General features: G+C 50.4%; 7 protein-coding genes across 7 annotated transcripts; 3 read left to right on the top strand and 4 right to left on the bottom strand.

Moving 5' to 3' along the window:
* Positions 1–3,361: 3,361 nt before the first annotated feature.
* On the bottom strand, positions 3,362–4,779 carry N7532_001498 (spherulation-specific family 4 protein; the record flags this gene model as incomplete). The annotated part of the gene is made up of 3 exons (XM_056613992.1): positions 3,362–3,682; positions 3,934–4,291; positions 4,454–4,779. The coding sequence occupies 3 exons, from the start codon at positions 4,777–4,779 to the stop codon at positions 3,362–3,364; spliced, it is 1,005 nt and encodes a 334-aa protein (XP_056479033.1).
* An 816-nt stretch (positions 4,780–5,595) lies between these two features.
* N7532_001497 (NAD-dependent epimerase/dehydratase family protein) lies at positions 5,596–6,879 on the top strand (the record flags this gene model as incomplete). Its single annotated transcript, XM_056613991.1, has 1 exon — positions 5,596–6,879. The coding sequence occupies one exon, from the start codon at positions 5,596–5,598 to the stop codon at positions 6,877–6,879; it is 1,284 nt and encodes a 427-aa protein (XP_056479032.1).
* A 580-nt stretch (positions 6,880–7,459) lies between these two features.
* Positions 7,460–9,364, top strand: N7532_001496 (HECT-type E3 ubiquitin transferase; the record flags this gene model as incomplete). The annotated part of the gene is made up of 3 exons (XM_056613990.1): positions 7,460–8,218; positions 8,725–9,003; positions 9,059–9,364. The coding sequence occupies 3 exons, from the start codon at positions 7,460–7,462 to the stop codon at positions 9,362–9,364; spliced, it is 1,344 nt and encodes a 447-aa protein (XP_056479031.1).
* A 138-nt stretch (positions 9,365–9,502) lies between these two features.
* Positions 9,503–10,830, bottom strand: N7532_001495 (TauD/TfdA dioxygenase family protein; the record flags this gene model as incomplete). The annotated part of the gene is made up of 4 exons (XM_056613989.1): positions 9,503–9,750; positions 9,813–10,304; positions 10,372–10,580; positions 10,634–10,830. The coding sequence occupies 4 exons, from the start codon at positions 10,828–10,830 to the stop codon at positions 9,503–9,505; spliced, it is 1,146 nt and encodes a 381-aa protein (XP_056479030.1).
* Positions 10,831–12,365: 1,535 nt separating this feature from the next.
* Positions 12,366–14,309, top strand: N7532_001494 (putative transporter; the record flags this gene model as incomplete). The annotated part of the gene is made up of 6 exons (XM_056613988.1): positions 12,366–12,629; positions 12,690–13,018; positions 13,075–13,915; positions 13,972–14,090; positions 14,146–14,229; positions 14,285–14,309. 6 exons carry the CDS (start codon positions 12,366–12,368, stop codon positions 14,307–14,309), a joined length of 1,662 nt encoding a protein of 553 aa, XP_056479029.1.
* Positions 14,310–14,558: 249 nt separating this feature from the next.
* N7532_001493 (uncharacterized protein) lies at positions 14,559–14,928 on the bottom strand (the record flags this gene model as incomplete). Its single annotated transcript, XM_056613987.1, has 2 exons — positions 14,559–14,778; positions 14,834–14,928. The coding sequence occupies 2 exons, from the start codon at positions 14,926–14,928 to the stop codon at positions 14,559–14,561; spliced, it is 315 nt and encodes a 104-aa protein (XP_056479028.1).
* Positions 14,929–19,015: 4,087 nt separating this feature from the next.
* N7532_001492 (uncharacterized protein) lies at positions 19,016–19,614 on the bottom strand (the record flags this gene model as incomplete). Its single annotated transcript, XM_056613986.1, has 3 exons — positions 19,016–19,080; positions 19,171–19,258; positions 19,309–19,614. 3 exons carry the CDS (start codon positions 19,612–19,614, stop codon positions 19,016–19,018), a joined length of 459 nt encoding a protein of 152 aa, XP_056479027.1.
* Between the last annotated feature and the right edge of the window lie 410 nt (positions 19,615–20,024).

Below are 20,024 nucleotides of genomic sequence, written 5' to 3'. Positions count from 1 at the left end.
CATTCCCCAAACCACTGTCTACTACATTAGTAGAGTGCTAGTAGCCAAAGCTATCCACAAAGCCTTATCCACAACAATCCAAACAGTTCCTACTCCCAGGGTTAGAGAGAAGACCAGCGCTGGAACTATCGCCACAAAAATCCGTACTTGACGCCCGAATTGCGCCAGACGAAGCTATTGACCCGCGCACATCCGGCGCGGTTTCGGCATCCGTTCGGCGCGTCCAGGCCAGCACCAGGCCATGCTTGGCGATTCATAGGGCGGATGACTCATCCACTTGCCACCTGCAGTAGGAATCCATCACACTGGTACTCCTGGCCAAGTAGCCGCTGCAAAAATAGAATTGATTCTGCCAGGTGTCGGAGGTACATACAACAATCAAAGCTACTCCTACTGTAGGGTCTGGAACTCTTTGTTCTGTTTCTTTCAACCCCGCCGTTCCATTGCATTAGCATCTGCACTTCATGCGTAGGTGAGCCGTGGTTCGAGTTGATCGGGTCTCCGAAGTCCAGGGCGGGTTGACTTGAGGCGATAGATCCGACGATGTTTGCGGTCTTGGCGGTCTTGGCATCTGCAGTGCCCTGTCCTGGAAGTGGATCGATGAGTGGACAGGTTTTATGGAGTGCATGTCAGGGATGTTGACAAATGGTACGCTGCATTACTAGTGAACCTCCATGGTGTATTGTGAATTTTAACGGTACACTCACCAGTGTCGTAAGATAGCGGGTAATTTTCACTTCCTGGTACAGCCTGAAACCTCCGCCCCAGCCTCGTTGGACCTGCCAGAGACTGCCAGTGGCTCGGAACATTCGAGTTGCCTCGACCATTCGCCCTTGCAGATTCGTTGTCCGGCCTCCCCAAACGAGGCGCACGCTACCCCCACGGAAACAAGAAGCCACAGCCAAGCTACCAGTGGCAAACCACTTGCAACACCTTCCGAAGACCCTACCTTCGGGGTTCTCTCCGGTTCTACCAACTACCGCAACAGTGCAGCAGGCACTCACGCAAATCTCTACCAGACCAAAGCAAGGCTAGAGCAGCGAGTGAGGCGAAAACCCACTGTTGAGGGGCGCTGAGATCGGCCGCCCTAGTGGTTCCCGAGCGGATCTGCCCGGACCTTTACCCATGAACTCCTCCCTCGACTCGACTATTGGCTGTCTGTGCATGGGAGACCATTTCCAGTGTTCGAGGCGCTCCACTTGGGCCGTGCTGGACTTCCAAAAGTACCCACAGACTAAGTGTGAAGTCGCTGCTGGGATAGCGCAGGCGTGGATTTCACGACTGTGCGAATTTTCGCTCTTATCCTAAGCGATATGCACGATCGGTTGGGGTGGGTTTCTGGTATGATCGCCAAGCTATTCTAGAACTTTGGTTGGTTTTCGGTTTGGGTACGATGCTGCGCTGGTGACATGACCACGCGGAGATTTGTTTGCCTTCAGACTGGGCATTATATTGTGGTCCTTGAATCGGGTGTCACGATGCTACGCTGCGCCGGCTCAACGTCTTCATCTCAAATGGCGATATTAGGTAGACTGGTCAGTGGAGGCATCGATCCCGATCTCAACCTGAGACGAAGCTACATACAGGAGTTCGCGCGATGTGGGACGGCCCCCTCTCCGATCCTGCCACCTCGTACATTGGTACCTGCTCGGGCGGTAAGTGCAATGATAGCGGGGGCATTCGTATCGCTGGACGATCACCTCAAGCTCAAACTAACTCAGCCCAACCCGCCGATCGAGCGGGATTGACACGAATTCTACTTCTTTCGTTCGTAGTCTCATCGGCAAATACAGCGGTGCAGGCGCCAGCCAAGAGATGGACCGAAAAGCTTCCAGCCTCTGTCCTCTGCATTCCAGCAACTGGATGTCGTCCCGGCTGTCCCAATCCGATGGACCCTGTCAATACCACGAGGTAGTGGCTTCCGCCACTTGTTCGGGTATCCCAGGGGTAAATCGATCGATTGGATGTAGATCTACAGCGAGCGAACGAGTTCCTCATGGCAGATCTTCTGTGCGACCTCGCTTGATAAAGTTACATGGATACCCTAGGGTGTTGAGCGCGTAATACCTTTGCGATGCAGCATTGTGCTACAGCATAGGGTTTCGGCCAGTGCCGTCCAAGACCCGAGAACACGTCGTAGTGTAACCGGTTCCTGGGATTAACAGCACCAGAACCAAGTCTCTGCTTATTCAGAGACTCCTGATTTTGCAATCGGTCCAGGGCTCTAAAGCTGAGCTCTTTGTGTCCCTGTTTCATTGCAGCGTTGTGTCGTGGTACCCATTGCCTTGTGTAGAGTACTTTACAGCTCTTTGTCCGGTGTCACGCTGCTGTCTCAGATATCAGTACCTAAGCACGGGCAGTTGTTTACCAATTATCGTTTAGTAATTGACTACTAGAGTCTGCAGATACATTTCAAGTATCTGGCTCAAATTTACACCGCTACCCTAGGGTACCTTAGAGCATTCGAAAGCCAATTTATCTCCAGTAGTCGTTGAGACACGGAGTTAGAGATCCTTGGCCATGTTCTAGATATCCTGCATCGCAATTAAGTTATTTTCGGATTACAGCGACTATCGCATGCTATTGGTCTGTACAATAACCGCTATACCGCCCTGTGCGGCGTGCCAAGTTTCATTTCAGAGACACTGCCTCTGAGAAATAAACAAGAAAATGATGTGACCTCGCATGGTACTCTGAAAGAAAGATGACTTGTCAATTGAGTGTTCTTTCTTTTTTTGGGACTCAAATTTAACTCGCATGATCGCATCATTTTCGAATTTTCATGCCCAACCTTACCGCCCGCATCTGCGCTGGCACCGCCCTAATGTAGTGAGCTTTGCGAGAGCAATTCGAATCGAGATGACTACCATTCCTATGGTGTTGGCGTTCAATAATTCCAATCCAAAGCCTGGTCTGTATTCGAAACGCCACGGGAGTGGTCTGGGTCTTGGTGAAGTATTAAGCGAATACGAAGGAAGAATGAAAATTACCATACGACCTTACCTAAAACAGTATACTCCACCGATGCCCGTCCTTTTGTTCGCTTTCGAGATATTTTGTTTTTGATCTTTTCGTTTTACACTTTGTAGTTTAGCTTCGCTCTCAGACCACAACTGACCACTAGCCTCTTGGTCAAACATCAGAGGCAAGAAAGAGGGGGCGGTGAAATTTTTTGCACCGCTAGTAGGCATCGCCTCAATCTACGAGGGTTGGTTGGGACGGTGGCATTGCACCAGCGGGACATTCGAAAGACCAAATTAACGGAAACGCGCTCGGTACAAACTAATTAGAGCTAAGACCATCATAACCTCATAAGAAAAGATCATCATTACTTTTGCAGACAACGCAAACGCCATCGTGCTCATGCTGCCATCAGATCGACGAACTCGGCCCACTTTGTCCCAAAGCTAGCATAGTAATCGGTACTAAGGTGCGTGATGAAAACCTCATCCGCCACCTTGCGGACCTCTTTGACAAACCCGCGCAAGTCCGACCCCTCCACGCTGTCGGGAACAGAGTGGATCACCGCACACAGCTGGGTACGGTTGCTGTCTGGGATCGCCGTGAACAGCTTAGCTCCATTCCGCTCCTGGAAGGTGCTGTAGGTCTCTTCGAATACCACAGTTGAGTCTGCCGTATCAAGGTACCGGGAGTCAGGGATGGCTCCTGGGTTGTGGACGACCTGATGATTCGATTAGTTTGGGGGAACTCGCTTCGGAGGGCGAATGCCACAAAACCACGAAACAATCATGGGGAAGGTCTTCAGTCCAGGAGTCAATGGCGTCGATGCATGTTTCCGGGAATAGAACCACGCGATGAACCAGGGTAGCAGAGTGGGGGAAGGTGAATGGGGACATGTAAGGGCAAGTGGGCGCGAGTAGAATCACGTCTCGCAGGAAACGGCTGGGGAGAAAAAAGAAAAAAAGTGCTCACAAAAGGTTCCGAACCAAGTCCATCCAACCCCTTGACGAGATCCGTCAGATTCTGCAGGTAAGTCAGGGAGTGGGAACTGTATGCCTGCGGCGTTTCGTCAAAGAATATGCCCCGAACGGCCAAGCTCTGATTCGAAGATTGCTTCGGCCACGCCGCGTAGGTCTCGATATCTTTGCGCACTAGCGAGATGTTGCGCTGCGCATATGTCGTGTGGACATACCCCAGCAGTCGGACGTTGGAGTACGCAGACAGCTTGGGGATTTCGCGGGTATAATTCGCATCCGGCAGGGAGTTGGGTCCTGGACCGTTTCCTGGGTTGATTACGACGGTAAAATTGACGTCGGGGTGTGTAGAGATCCTAGGGTTTGGTTTTTTAGCAACACATTGAAAATTACTGGTTTGGTTTTTTCAGTGCCCTGCTTGGGATAGAGTGGTGATGAAGAGCGCATGTCTTCTGGCGTGTATTGACACCCGAACGGCGCGATATGATCCATGCCGCACCATCTTTGTGGCGGCCTACCGGGTGCTTGGGATCAAATTGGGCTTGGAGAATCGGGAAGGGGGGTCGGGAGGGGTGCGTTCTGGGCTGAATGGAAAGGGTGAAACATACACATCTTCTAGCGGAGACCATGCTCCCGGGGCAGGGTACACGTAAAGTGGCACGAACACTTTGGACTTAGGACCCATGCTGTTGTTGTGTTTCTTGCGGAGGGAGGTGACGACGACTGGGGGAATGACAGCAGCAAGAATCACAATAAAAACGACCAGACTCGCGAGGAGTTTGGAGCGTCGCGACTTAAGACAGCCGCGCGGGCTCACGTGCTTTTCTGGGGCTGCGGCAGACATAGTGGACTCGGAGAGAAGAAGTTAGAAATTCGAAAGACGAGGCAGGCCCGGTTGAAAAATAATTGCAAAGTGGATTCGAATCGCTATTGTTCCATATAAAAAACCACCAAGTGAAACATCGGTACGCAGGGTATTGGCAGCTCGGAAAAAGGCCCAAGCCGGCCAGGCGCAGCCCTTCCCCGTTAGCTGCGCCGTCCGAAATCGACCGGGGCGGGTCTCGACCATGATGCAGGATCTTAGATGAGAAGTCGCGCGAGAGCTGAGGGCCCTGCACCAGGTGGAGGCGCTTAGAGCCTGGAGAAGGAATAAAAAATAGAAAATAGAAAAAAGGGCAAAAGGAACAAGGCCCAGCCGCATGGCCCACCACGGGTATCCTGCCCGACTGTTCTTTGGTTGCACTCACTTTCGCCCCTTCTGTTCGTTTTTTCACAAAGGCTTATGCGCAATCGACTTCTCTGGAATCCTCACTTGCCATTTTTGCCGGTGAGAAGGCGTTGCTGATTCCTCGTTCGTGCTGGTCTGTCACGACATGCCACTATTGGCATGATCGAAGCTAAACGAGAAAGCTGAGGCAACAAGGCAACGCAGGGGACTTTCGCGAAGTGTATAAATCAAGGGCGGCGGCGGCCTGTGGACTCCGGGCGGATCTCAGTCATACTGTCTCAAATAGCGTATAAAGCCGTCTCATTCTTCTTCTTCTTGTCTCTTGGTGATATAGCAACTTGGCTTTTTGACGGCAACGTTTAATTTCGGCCAACGCAACATCATCCCACCACCCTCGACATAGTTTGTCTTTCTTTCATTCCATTGCCCACAATGGACAGTCGTCGGAGGTCAGACGCAAGCACTCCAATGGAGAGCGAGTCGCCAGTTTCTGTGGACACACCGGCCACTGAGTCGTCGGTACTGTTCGACAACCTCGACGAGCTTCTTCGAAGAATCCCTATTCAAAGTTATATTCTGGTCACCGGTGGCCTTGGTTTCATCGGGAGTCACACTACATTGGAGCTTCTCAAGGCCAATTATAACGTCATTGTGATCGACAATCTCAGCAATTCCTTTGAAAACGTCTTTGACCGCATCAGCCTTCTGGCTCAAAAGTTCCACGATGAAAACGGCATCCAAATGCCGACTTTGCGATTGCATGCGCACGATTATAGAGACACTTCGTCTCTTCGACCTCTACTGGAAGAATACCAGCTGCCGTCGCGATGGGGTGCCCCCAAGTCCAAGATCGCGGGTGTGATCCACTTCGCGGCGTATAAGGCTGTGGAGGAGAGCATCCGTCACCCTTTGAAATACTATGCCAACAACGTCAGCGGTCTCATTGACTTTGCTTCGACTCTCGGAGAGTTTGGCATCAAAACATTCATCTTCTCGTCTTCGGCAACTGTATATGGTACCCTGGCAACGTCAGGCCTTCCATTGAAGGAGGAGCTTTGTGTACATAAAGAAGAACAGTATATCGACGATGTCGGCGCAGTACAGACCATCCAGCCCGGCTGCACAGGGATCACAAACCCATATGGTCGCACAAAATGGATCTGTGAGACCATCCTCGCCGATCTGGCTGCCTCCGATCCGGAGTGGACCATCGTCGCGCTTCGATACTTCAACCCCGTTGGATGCGATTCATCCGGTCTGCTGGGCGAGGACCCAAGGCAGGCACCCACGAACCTGCTCCCTGTTGTCGTCAAGGTGATGACCGGTCAATATTCCGAGCTGCAGATGTTCGGCAGCGATTGGGATACCGTCGATGGCACCGCAGTGCGGGACTTCATCCACGTCACCGATCTGGCTCGCGGTCACATTGCAGCTCTCAGCACTGCAAATGAGGGCAAGCTCACTGAAAACTTCCGCACATTCAACCTGGGTACCGGCTCAGGGAACTCGGTGTTGGATGTTGTCACCACTATGGAGGCTGTTTCTGCCAAGTCCATTCCCAGAAAGGCAGCTGATCGCCGTGCGGGTGATGTGGGATCCTGTGTGGCGGTTGCCGACCGATCTCGAGAAGAGCTCCAGTGGAAGACACAAAAGTCTTTGAAAAATGCATGCGAGGATATCTGCAATTTCCTCGAGGTCAGCGGTCTGTCCTCATAGCCTCGAGTTGGTGGGGTTACTGCCCCGCTTTCTTGATTTTTTCATGAGAATATTTATTTGCATATGGTGATGGGCCTGTTCTTAATACCTCTCTGCAGAACCGGCTGTGTCCGCAAGGGCATGTTTCCTTTCGGTTTGGTGATGTTTGCTGTTTGATTGTTGTTTGATTAGAGATGCATATCCTGTGAGCAATTCTCTGAATATTATCCTGTTGCACTGTGGAGGTCTTCATGTATGTACTGTGTTTTTGAATACAGCAGACCGAAAAGCGATCGATTTTCTAAGATATTTGAGTTCCAACCGTAGGGTGATTAGTCCATGAGACTTGACAACAATATGAGATGGAACACTGCTTTGGTATTCGTCGACCCGGTCGAACCCGGATCGTAGTCAAGTTGAAGCTGAGGTTGGATGTTGACGCTGTGAGGGTTTTCGCGATCAACACGTGCGGAGTTTGCACCGTTTGCATCACTTCCCCGTAAATGTTGAGCAGCTCCATCGCGTTGCTCCGCCAAAGCTCAGCACTTCGACTTGAGGATTCGAATTTCCCGTCTTCAAATATCGCTCGAGCGAAAGAGAGATGTCCACCGTCGACGCAGATAGATCCCTTTATCTGCACGCCGAGCTTCTACCCAACATCCGCCAAATCACGCTCTACGTTTCCCTCCCCCGAACGAAAGCTCTAGACGGCGTTCAACCCAGGATACAACTATCAGAGTCACGCAACGCAGTGACAGTCTCACTACCAGAGCCATTTGATGATGTGGCCGAAACAATTAAGCTTCCAGCGCGCGTCAGCGAAGCATCGCGTCGGGCGCTAAGCATGACCACCACGCCGGCAACGGCGCGTAAACCACCACAATCTAACAGCTCCAGCCATGACTACTCATTCAGGATGCAGATGGATACGAGTGAACAGGCGCAGGCGCCATGTAACGAGGTCATGGATGATTACGTACCCTGGACAGCTGCAGATATGTCGCCCTTGACTCGCATTCGTTGCCGTGGCTGTGGCGCGCCCTTTCTCGGTTCCCCCGCCCCCAAAAGTACAAGTACATCGGACAGGGACAAGGACAAAGAGAATGACTGGATGTGGAAGGATCTGCCGAGTGGGAATTGGGCCGAGATGATGGACTTTTGGCATTGCCATAAGCCTGATTCCCACGAGGAGGATCCTAAACCTGAAGCTTCGGCAGCCCTCAAGCTTGAGGAGCAAAATGCCCAGATAAAGGGATACGGAGCGTCGAGTCATCTGAAGGCGATCGGTGGTACTGTCCTTATCGATGTGGCTACATTCCTCCTTGCCGAATCCGACTGTATAGGATTGCGATTGACAAAGGTGTGATTTCCCAACATTATTTTCCCCTTGAATTTCTATTCTCCATTACCTTTTACACTTTGAATGGGTAACCAGAAGGAGACCATTTCTTGTCCGTGGGGTGGCCTCCGATACTATTGCCCTAGATCAATGATTGTGCTTTCGCGTTGAGCGGGCGGAAAGCGGCTCGGCTTGAGAGTCAGGGATATTTTTGATGGCAGTTATCCTCTCACGAGATGGATTCGCCTTTCAGATTGCCCTTTCTCAATGGTTGTTCTGGCTACTGTCTCTCTCCGCCTCTCAGCACACCCTCCGAAGTCAATGATGGTCTGGCGTCTTTGAATCCTGTCCAGCATAGTGGGGCTGTCAATCTTCAAGAGGTACATGCAAGACCCGCAGTATGCATCTTTTGGTTCTTCCGTTACTTGATTCGTGTATGGAATTGAAAATTGAAATCTTTCATTGAAAGCCAATGCTTGCTTGATTTCCGTACATACATAAACCACCTTGCTAACATCGCAATACAGAGCAACGAAGAAGAGGAGAATCCCAACCCAAGGACCTCCGGCCGAACACTCGAATGTGAAACTTGTCACGCCGTCATTGGCATGGAAGACCCATCGGTCAGCGGATGGCGATTAGTCAAGGCAAATGTGTCTCTGAACACAGATCAAGATCTTGATACCGAGAACCCGTGGCAAAGCCACCCCATTGAATTCATCGTTGCGGCACAATTGCTGGAACTGATTGAGCGTGAAAGCGCACGGCGATTTGTCATTCATTGCGGCCAGAAAACTGGGGTCTTGGTGAGACTTTTTCTCCCTTCCGATAGAAGACGAATGAAGCTGACATGTTTCCTAGCTTTGGGTTTTCAACCCTGACCTACACTACTCCAACTCCAGCTCGGGACACAGTGTCAATGCCCAACAAGCCATGAAGGTCTTGTTTCAGCACACCGAAGATGTGGACAAGCTACTAGCCCCCGAGCTCGGAAAGGTCAGCCCATTGTCTGTGGAAGAACTCGAACTGCCGCAGTTTATTTTCCAGACTATTCTACAAGACCTTCGAAGGAGCAATGAGATGCTTCCTCTCTCGGCACGACGATTCAATGAGTGGAACGTCGGTCTATTGAGCCGCTTCAGTCGCGAAAAGACGAAATCGGCCTAAGCTTGCACATGCAGATCACTACAATTTGCCTACCACACCACGAAACTTTATTCCCATTTATTTTGGAAGTGGAATCAGCTATTTCGTTGATTTGGTATCTCATTCCTATCATTCACCATGAAATATTTGGTAGGCCACCTAAGCCTCAAAAGGTGTTTCATAAGGCTGCTCCGCCTGTGGAGTCAACCGGGCAATGTGTCGACGCTGGCCATCCTCCCAGTCAAACACGGCAGAGTGGCAGGCCAGGCGGTTATCCCAGACAACCACAGTACCGGCCTTCCATCGAATACGGGCCTGCAAGTCCTGCGAGAGTGCAATGTGGTCAAAGAGGAACTTGAGCAGGTAGTCTGATTCCTCCTTCTTATACCCGACGATGTAACGGGTGACTATAACCAGATTAATGCTTGCCATCCGCGGCATGGATGTCAGGATGAAGGGGAAAACTTACATTGAGGGTTCACATAAAGCGCCTTTTCGCCAGTAACAGGGTGCGTCCGAACAATGGGGTGCTCAGAAGTAACGGGGTCACGACGAGCAATGCCACCACCATTCAAACTGGCATTGACCTGCTCGACGCCCGAGTGGACGGCCTTCAAACCATGCAGTCGCTTTTGGAACTCTGGCGACAGACGCTTATACGCCTGCACCATGTCTCCGAAGAGGGTATCTCCGCCTGTTGACGGACCGTCAAGAACATAGAGGAACGTTGTGCCGGGAGGCTGCTTCTCGAAGGTCACGTCCGAGTGCCATGTGATGGTGTTGGTGCGCTGTTCCAGGAAGTTGGCGCCGGTGCGGTCATCGGCGCCGCGGAAGACGAGGTGGATTTCTGGGAAGCCCTTGGGGGCGCCAGAGGTCTGGTGGATGTGGTGGCGGCCGAAGTAGCCGGCGTAGTCGACAACTTCTTGGATGGGGAGGGAGGCGAAGTCCTGGTCGCGGAAGGCTGGGGGTAATTAGCATCGTTTGAAGCTCCATGTGATTATCAGTTCTGAAGTGCAGGTGTTGCGTACCGACTACTCGACGCTGAGCCACGTAGAGAGCCAATTGGTCTTTTCCGGCTTGGGACAGTTTGCTCAATTGCACGCCGTGAATCTCGGAGCCAATGAAGGGGGTGATCTCGTCTACTTTGGCGGGACCGTCCTTGGGGAAGAGGTCGGGGAAGCTGGGGTCGGCATCTTTGCCGTGGTCGTAGTGCTCGAAGAGGGTCAGAGGGGGGTATCTACATCGTGTGAGCCGTGGTTCTTCCTAATGCGTCAGGGAGTGGAAACAAACCTGGCGGTTTCGTTGTCCCACACTGGAAGATAGTTGGGGTAAGTCGCTGGCGCAATTTTATCGGTGCCCTTCAGTTCGGCCTCCTTTTCGTATCTGTATCCGATCAAGTTTTCCTTGTTGTGGCCAGCGTCGGTCTTGTGAGGTACGGTGAAGGTGGCATCGCGGAGACCAACGGTCTCGGTGGGGGCGGGGGCCATGATTGCAATTTAAAAAATAAAAGTCCTGAATAGATGATCTCAATCAGACTTTTTACTGCAAAATCGAGTACAATAATATGTATTCTATCGCTTTAGTTCAATGACTCGCTGAGGAGACCCTAAACTATATACATCGTTCGGCAATAACTATCCGAGTCGCACGGAATGGCGCAATGAGCTCGGGGGTTTTTCTCGACCGATATACAACATTGCAAAAATAATCTGGATTTTGACTGCGATCAGTACTTACTTAGGCATTTTGTCACTGCGGGGTTGTCGGGCCGTCGGTCTGCATCTGCTGCTGTTGGCTTTGGGCGGCGTTAGAATCGTCGTGGATGGCGTGATAATCATGGCGTGCGCGCGACACCAACACGACTGCAATTCGCCTAACGGAGATGGCGTGCGACTGAAACTGCAAATGCCGTATTTTTTCGGCAGTGGATTACAGTGAAGCTTCGGACTTATAAGATAGTTAGTCGTTGGCTGTTTGGACTTCGTTGATGAAAGTGTTGTTCGAGTGTCGGCCAATGGCGTGCTAGACAACATTCTCCGCGCAAGGCGAATATTTCGTCCACCACTTCCATAATGAAAACACCCAAGCGACTATTCGAAGATTTTAGGACTTTTCGCTTGATGGGATTGGCTGTCTGCTCTGCCCATATCAGTTAGATATGATTGCTGCAGGGATTGTAGCGACTGGTGATCTATAGCTGGTATCCCGAGTGTACTTAAAAGGTACCTCGGCCTGATAGGGACATTTCCACAGTAGAAAGAGCAGCCAAAAAAAAAAAAAAAAAAAAAAAAAAGATCTGACAAATTCCAACAGAACACGGAACTTCCGAACCGTCCACTGTTTCGCATCTCGTTCTTCATGTTTTGATAAATATAGGGCATGACGGTGACATTGGGTCTCCTCTTTCGAAACTGTTATAGTGGGCCCCAATGGAGCCGAGCTAAACGGACATTCATGCGCAATCCACTATCTTTAACTCGCCCATCCTAACGTCACTCCCTCCAGTCTTGCGTGCTTCAGCCAAGCAGAACGGCCTCCTTGGAAATGCCCAACAGTCTTCCCCGTTTCTTGGGAGCGTGCCGACCATCGACGAATCGCGCCGCCGCAGATCTTGCTTCTACTTCTCGCTCCTTCCGATCCAACACTAGACCGCGGCATCTGTCCGCGCGGGCCTGTGTCTGTCGCACATCGCCATGTGAGTGGAGATAGAACGCAATCCGGCCTCGCAATGCGCACATTATACTCGACTACAGTGCATCCCAATTGGATTCTGTGGCCACCTTCCCCCTTTGAAAATTTCCGGCAGCAGATCGTGTGCCTCGCCCGCTCCACTCTGTGGTTATCATAGCTCCAAGGCACACCACGCGATGCGGCCTAGATGGCGTGCTAGAGGGCGGATTAAGGTGATGGTAGAGCTCATGCACGAACTCTTTTTTCTTGGGCTCTTTATAGCTGGCGATGCCCGGTCGACTCAATCATGTCTCATTGACTTTCGCAGTGTTTTGATCCCCGTAACGCAATCATGACAATCGAGGAGACAAAGAATACTGGCTCTGACGCTGGGAACTACGAGTCGAAGGCTAAGCCGAGAGTCTCGTCTGCAAGTGATACTGGGTCGACGACGTCCTCAGAAGGCCGTCAAGGCGTGGTAAAATCTTATGACTGCGCTTTTGATGCGACCGAGGATCCGCGGTATTACAAGCCCATTCCCGAATATGAGGGCGCTCATCGGTGGGATCCGGATTTCGAATGGACGGAGGCAGAAGAGAAGGCTGTTGTGAGAAAGGTATGTTCTTCTCAATGCTACGATCCAACTCTCACGTACATCACACTAACCCTCTAAAAGATTGATTGGCGCGTCTGTACATTTGCCTGTGTCACCTTCTTTGCGTTGCAGCTGGACCGAGGAAATGTCGTCCAAGCCACCTCCGACAACATGCTAGATGACCTGGGAATGAACACCAACGATTACAACACCGGCCAGACTATCTTCCTCGTTGTTTTCCTCTTCGCTGAATTGCCATCGCAATTGCTGTCCAAGTGGATTGGACCTGATCGCTGGATTCCCATCCAGATGGTATCATGGAGTTTGATCGCCGCGTTCCAGGCTTTTGTGAAGAACCGGTCACAATATTTCGTGACCAGAGCACTGCTGGGTCTTCTCGAGGGTGGATTGTACGTTTACACCCGTCTTTCCCTTCTTGCCATTCTAGATGTTAACTTCTTCCCAGTATCCCCGATACGATTCTCTTCCTTTCATTTTGGTACAAATCCAAGGAACTCCCCATCCGCCTGAGTTATTTCTGGGTCGCGTACCAAGGTACCGCAATTGTGAGTGCATTCCTCGCTTTTGGATTCTTGCACATCCGCGGCGACGATGGTAAAGGAGGCTGGCGATACCTCTTCGCTTTTGAGGGCCTGATCACTGGAATCATCGGTATCATCGCCGCCTTCTGGATGCCCCCCTCGCCTACCCAGACAGCTGGTCTATTCCGTGGCAAGGAAGGGTGGTTCAACGAACACGAGGAAAAGATCATGGTCAACCGTATTCTGCGTGATGATCCCAGCAAGGGAGGCATGCACAATCGTCAGGCCGTCACACCTCGCATGCTCTGGCACGCTTTGAAGGACTACGATATGTGGGTGATCTACCTTCTGGGATTGACCTGGATGATTCCCAACACCCCCGCGACGACCTATCTGAGTCTAGAGCTCAAGTCTCTTGGTTTCAGCACATTCCACACCAACCTGCTCAGTATTCCATCATATGTCATCTTCATTCTGAACTTGTTGCTATGGACCTGGATCTCTGAGAGGTACAACAAGCGGCTGATTCTGGGCGTGGGTTCAATGATCTGGTGTTTGATTCTTCTTATTGCGCTTGAAGTCCTTCCTGCTGATGCTAGTACCTGGGCCCGCTGGATCCTGGTCACTCTGCTTGTGGGTGCTCCTTATGTTCATGCTATCATCGTGGCAATTACATCTCGCAATGCGGGAACGGTTCGCACTCGGACTGTTGCGACTGCGCTGTATAATATGATGGTGCAAGTCAGCAACATCATTGGTAACAATGTGAGTATATTCCCTATTGTCAGTCACCTGGGCTATTGAGCTAACCTTTGCCATAGATTTACCGAGATGATGACAAACCCTTGTACCGCACCGGCAACAAGGTTCTTATTGCACTTGCAGCATGGAGTTTGCTGATGTTTATCGTCGCTCACTATTACTATGTATGGCGCAACAAGTAAGTTTATTTGGGTCGGCCCTTTTGCTTTGAGCTTTGTCTAACCTTGAAACAGGAGAAACGCTGCTGTTTGGGACAAAATGAACAGCGAAGAGCGAGAGCGATACGTGGCCGAGAATGCCCACCTTGGCAACAAGAGGTAAGGCTTGCCGGTCTATCGTGAAACTGATACAGTAGCTAACAAGGCCCTACAGAGTTGATTTCCGCTTCTTATATTAGACAAACCTAGAGTACGCAGGCGTTATCTAGACGACAGGAAAACCCTATCATGGTTTTAAATCTAAGAATAGACTTCTTACCAATCCATGTGGTAAACACGAGGATTCCAACACTTGTGAAAACTCAAAATTCTTATTCTCTCTCGTAGAGCACCACGAGTACAGTCCACGCATTCCAAAATCTTCATCTTGTCAAAGATATATCCAGAAGTGCTCTCAACCCACATATACCACTTGTCCACACTTCCCATCACTCTCCAATCACATATTCACACCCCTCATCCCCAATCCAAACCTCATGAAGTTTTCCAGCAGGAACATCCACCCTTGAACCAACACCAAACGTCTCCTTCTTGATATCGCCGCCATGCAAGTTGGCGTTGTCTTCCGGGTACGTGATGGTCAGAGTACCCCGTCGAATCAAATGAGTCGTCAGACCGCCATGTGTATGGGGAGAGTAATACGCATTTCTTCGAAGGAAATATGAATGAGTTTCGAGACTTTCAAGAACTGGCTTCGACGTACCTCCTGTCCGACCATGTAAAGACGTGTCGGAAACCCCAATCTCGCACCATGCGCTCGCTCTCGAAGCGGCTGCCGATCGGGTAAGACTCTACCATTTTGCACTTGTTTTTCAAGGCGCAGGAGATTCTTCGATATCGGGTGCCTGTATGTAGAGGGTTGGTTGTTAATGCGGACGCTGGTGGAGGGATGATGCTGTGGGGTAGAAACGTCATTCGCGAAACCCGCCTGGCGGACTTCCGCCGATCTTGGCTATACTTGCAATGCCCCCAGCTCCTGAAAATTGGCTCGCAAGTGGATCTTTCCAAGGGATGATCTCAGAAATAGTCATACAATGATATGTAAGGCAGCATTCGGCTTCGAATTATTTGGAGATGACCGTGGGACGAGATACATTAAGGTCACGTGACATAATTGTAATAATCCTAGTCACGTGTGGGGATGGGCCCGTATTGCGCTTACGGAGCTAGTCACTGTGACACGTTACAAGACGCGCTTAGTCGTGGCGCTCATTGGTCGCCGAGGCAGTACACCTCCCGCCTCTGCTGTTCACCTCACTTCTTTCTTCTTTCCTCGCACACCTTTGCCCCTCACTCCACTTCATAAACACGTGGATAATTCGAATCTTCACATCAAACCACCAAGCAATTAACAGAAAATGCTGCAGCAACAGACAGTGCCTTGTTCAGGCAGCAGCGTGGATCACGACTGGCTGAGGACGAACCTGAAAAGAAAACGCCCGAGATACCGCAAGAAGCGCCCGGTAAGTGAGTCCGTGGAGCAGCTCGAGGTTGGTGATACGAGCTACAAGATCTGTCATCCCTGCCGCGTGAAAACACGCAAAAAAAGGTCTGTACGATTACGCGCACATCCATCGTTATTTACTCCACCAGGCTAACGCAACTCCACAAGCTAAACAGCTGCGTCCGCGTGAAGGAACCCCATAATCCCGGTCAAGTCCAAGAAACCGCAACGATGAAAACTCGATCCGGGGTAGCCACTATGGCTGGATGATCCAGCCAGCAGCCTGAGCCCGACGAAGACCCAGGCCCACCAGCGGATGATTGATCGGTCAGGAGGCTAACTGGAGCATGGTCCTCTCACCCGACTCTTTGAAATTTCGAATACGGGTTTTTTTTCTTGATAATTACAATGACTTGCTTCAGGAAAGAGATATGCCACCGAGAACTGAGTCTGCTTCACTGGATTTGAAAGTGTGACCTTAGAAAAAAAACCGCGCGGCACTGAAAAGCAAAGGTTGGGAGCTTGAAAAGAAACAGACAGTGCTGAAAAAAAGGTATGAGGTGCTAGAGGTCGAGTACCTGTACCTGCAAAATCGATTTGCTTCCAGCCAGCAGCCCGAGCTCTATGGAAACCCAGCCCATCAGCTGATAATCGAAATGGGCCATTTCCCTCACACCCAATCCATGAACTCTTCGGACCTGCGTCGGCGTGTTGAGCATTACCGTGCCTTGCTTCAGGAAATAGAAATGCCACTGAGAGCTGAGTACACTTAACTGGATTTGAAATGGGGGAATCTGGTAGAAAACCGTGCGGACTGGAAATCGAGCGCCTGAATGTGAAGAATTATTTATTTGCTTAACTCTTGTTATCTGATGACTTATTGCCTTTTAGATGTACAATTACCTTCGGCTGCGTGAGATTGACTTAGATTGCTACGAATGTTCGTGTATTATTGTTAATTGTCTTTGGTTTCTCTTTCACCCTGGATCTTATATAACGGACCTAGCAAATGATAAGCCATGAGCCTAATTATGGGTGGTCCACGGGTGAATGTCGTGACAACAGAGTAAGAGAGTGGTAAGTGAGATGGACGTAGAAGATTTGGGGCATCTATTTAGACGCCCTCATTACCGCGAAGACTACTACCTACGCCTTGCTTTCATGTACGGCGCATCCTTGGCTGTCATACTTCTCTTGTCGCCGTTTTATTATGGCCCGAAAACCCCCCTTAGACTCTCGGTACAAACTTATAGAGCCGCTCTTCTCTGACGTTCTCACTTCTTTTTTCTTCACAAATCTCACATCTCACATCCTCCGAAGGATCGCTCGCTCGTCAAATCTCCGGCGTCTACACCACGGTACATCCTCGATGCAACTTTTGTTTCATTGTCCTTCGACGAATAGGCAATCTCGCTCCCTTTGCTCTTACACGATCCAGTCATCTTTAGGACATCTCTTCCGCCGACGATGCGCGTTTGAGTTCTACATCTGGAAAGCTAACTGAGAATGACAAAAAGCTTGAGCGGCTTAGCATACTCTACAGGCTCTGCAATCCATAGAGCAATAGGAGGAGGGAAACATACTCAGGGAAAGAGGCTATTAGTTGGACCCTCAGACGAGTTTGGTTTCTTGATGAGGCACAAAACATGCTGCGATCTCCTCTCGGGCACTTGGAGCCCAAGCTATACGATTAAAATGGTGATCCTACATGGCTGCATCCAGATTGTCGACAGAAAAAAGGGAAGCGAACGCTCTAGAGCAACCCCAGCCCAAGTTTCGGAGGCAGAAAAGGATGAAGACCCAGTTCGAGATCCCATAATAAGCGACACAAGGGTCTAACGAGGAGCTGAAATGGAAACGTTTATTTTTGGCTCAGGACCTGAGAGAAGCTTGCAATGACAGTACGTGAAAATTGGGACACAGCGCGCTGGGTGATGCAAACTCGATTCCAGGCAGGAGTGCGAGCCGTGAAAACCGCAAATTTTAGCAACAATTCTGATCAAGGAATCCGAGCTTGGAGACCAGGTCTCGTAACGGCTGCCATATTAGTCAAGGACACAACTGGAGCTTCAGTTGTCGTCCATTCTCACAGATCTGATTGATACAATTTCTCCCAATCTTTACACATCATGAACGCAAAATGGGTGTCGCTCGAGCAGGTTGTACGTTCGCTGGAAGTCGAAAGTATCTGGTTCTTGTCCATTTCCTGTGCTTGACTGGGAGCTCGATACATATCTGATACTCGAGTACCCTCGAAACATAAACATGTTGGAGACAAGTCGGGAATTGTTGAGAGCTGGGTCTGCTTTACTGAATGCGGTATATGCAGCTCTGGATATATTTCTCACGTCACCTTCTGGGATGATGTGTCATAGTGGAAGAAATAGATACCTTGCTGAGATCACAATGCGCCTTTCTGTAATCGAAGCTTGCATATAAGTTCCTTTGCCACCTAGGCTCGCGGGCCCTCTTTCTCCACTGGCGATTCCCACGGCGAATCGAAGTTCTGCATACCATGATCTTCTCTATACTATCCTCCACTTGACACTTTGTTTATGGTTAAATAAAGAAATCGTCGGCGAGGAATTACGATCGTTGTCCTGCTATACAATCTGAATGAGCCAGATGTATCGTCAAATAGGGAGTAAATAACAAACGAACCGGATTCAAGTTGAAACTGCAGGAGATGCAGTGGATTGTGGCATCTCCGGAAGGAATGGTGAAAATGATTCCAGTGTGCATTCGCTTGCAGGCCGTGCAAGAAGTGGGGACCAGGGAGTATGGTCCTAGGACAAATTTGTGAATCCGCACACTGTACTTCCATGCATCTTCCTCGAGACCCGATTCAGTAAATGAAATGCTGTATATTAACAATCGGTTAAACTTGTCAGCGACGGTAGGACATACGGCAGTCAAGGTAGCATTCAGTTCCAAAGCTCAGTTGGGAGAAGCTGCTACAGCTGCGAGCCCTGACCGGAGAAGAGTTCGACGGTAGGGTGTTTGTTCGAGTGCTACTGAGAGGCCTAGAAATCAGAATTGAATTAGCTAATTAAGCAATTGAAATATGAATTTTGTAGAAAAAAACCTGACATCTCAAGCGTGGTGCTTCAGTAAAGGCAGAGTATAGTGTTGTTGCTCGTGATAGTGATGGGTGCCTGGAGAGCCACCGGGCATGGTAGCTCCTGCAACAAAGCCGGGTAGTCCGGACTCAGTGGTGTCAGTCATATCAAATATCATTCAGATGAGCACTGATGTGGGCGTAAAATGAGAGAATCATACGGCGATAGTGAAGAGTGCAATGCACGTCGGGAATTTAATACGGCTGGGTGAGTATGGAAAGGAACAGGTGCCTGGACAGAGATTTCTGTTACTGTACGGTCATTCACTGTAAGTGTTGCACCTTCCTAAATTGCCCTCTCCCACTATTTACCTCTCCACAGCTCAATCGCGCCTTACACCCATTTCAGTCTCTTCTACCATCACAATCGTTATCCCATCTCCCATCTCTATTCCATCATTATCATCAAATCTCATAGGAAAAATGGAGCCCACTGAAGAGCCCACTTCCCCCGACCACCCCGACCACCCCGACCAACCCGATTCCTCAGTCCCGACGTCTCCTGCGTCGTCGACCAGTGCCGCGAGCCGCGGCACCACCAACCCCACCTCGCTCAGTGCAGCGGCCTCTGAGGTTAGTCGAATCCGAGTTCATAATCAACCCCCATATAGCTGACCCGTGTATTCGGGGCCCACAGCAGCCCGACAATGCCGACAACGCCGGCAACAATGGAGTCGCTGTGGCCCCTATGTTGCCCTTGCTCCAGGAGCAGCCTTTCTTCCCGGTCTGGTATAACGAGGCCATCCGTCAGGCTCGCCTGGCGATAGTTTACTGGCGCAGCGCCCGGCGCGCAGCCAGATTGCTGCGCAATGCTTTCGAAGAGTCGCGGCGGGGCTTCTATGCCCAGATGCAGAACGTGCAATACGGTGACGCGGAGCAAGGCCGCGTCCACGCGCATGCCCAGCTGCTGCTTGAGCTCCATGCTCAGCTGACTCTGGCCGAGGGCGTCTCCAGCCGCTACGCGGCCAACTTGAACGCTCGTATTGAAATTGTGATTGAGCAGCAAGATGCTGTTGTTAACGAGCAGGCTTAAATGCCGCCGTTGGCCAGGGCTAAATGCCGGATTTTGTGTCATGGTTCCTTTCTCTGCCTTTGCGTTTATTTTTCTTTGTTTTTCTTTCCTTTTCTTTTAATTTCATGACTATAATTTACTTGTCTTTCTTTTTTCCTTGCGACATAAACTGCCAGGAGCAATTATGAGTTCACCTATTTCTCACTTTGCTTTCTATTCTCTGGAATCTTCCTCTCAGTTGTAATGGTGTTTGGACCTCTTCGTAGCCCAGATCTCGATGCCATGGCTTCTCATGTCGAGTCCTGGAAACATTTGTATGC

This window comes from Penicillium argentinense (genome assembly GCF_028826775.1).
Source record: "Penicillium argentinense strain IBT 30761 chromosome Unknown utg000002l_segment0_segment0, whole genome shotgun sequence".
In the NCBI taxonomy this organism is placed as follows: Eukaryota; Fungi; Ascomycota; class Eurotiomycetes; order Eurotiales; family Aspergillaceae; genus Penicillium; species Penicillium argentinense.
Note: the sequence above shows the minus strand (reverse complement) of the source record. Positions and strands in the feature narration are given on the sequence as shown.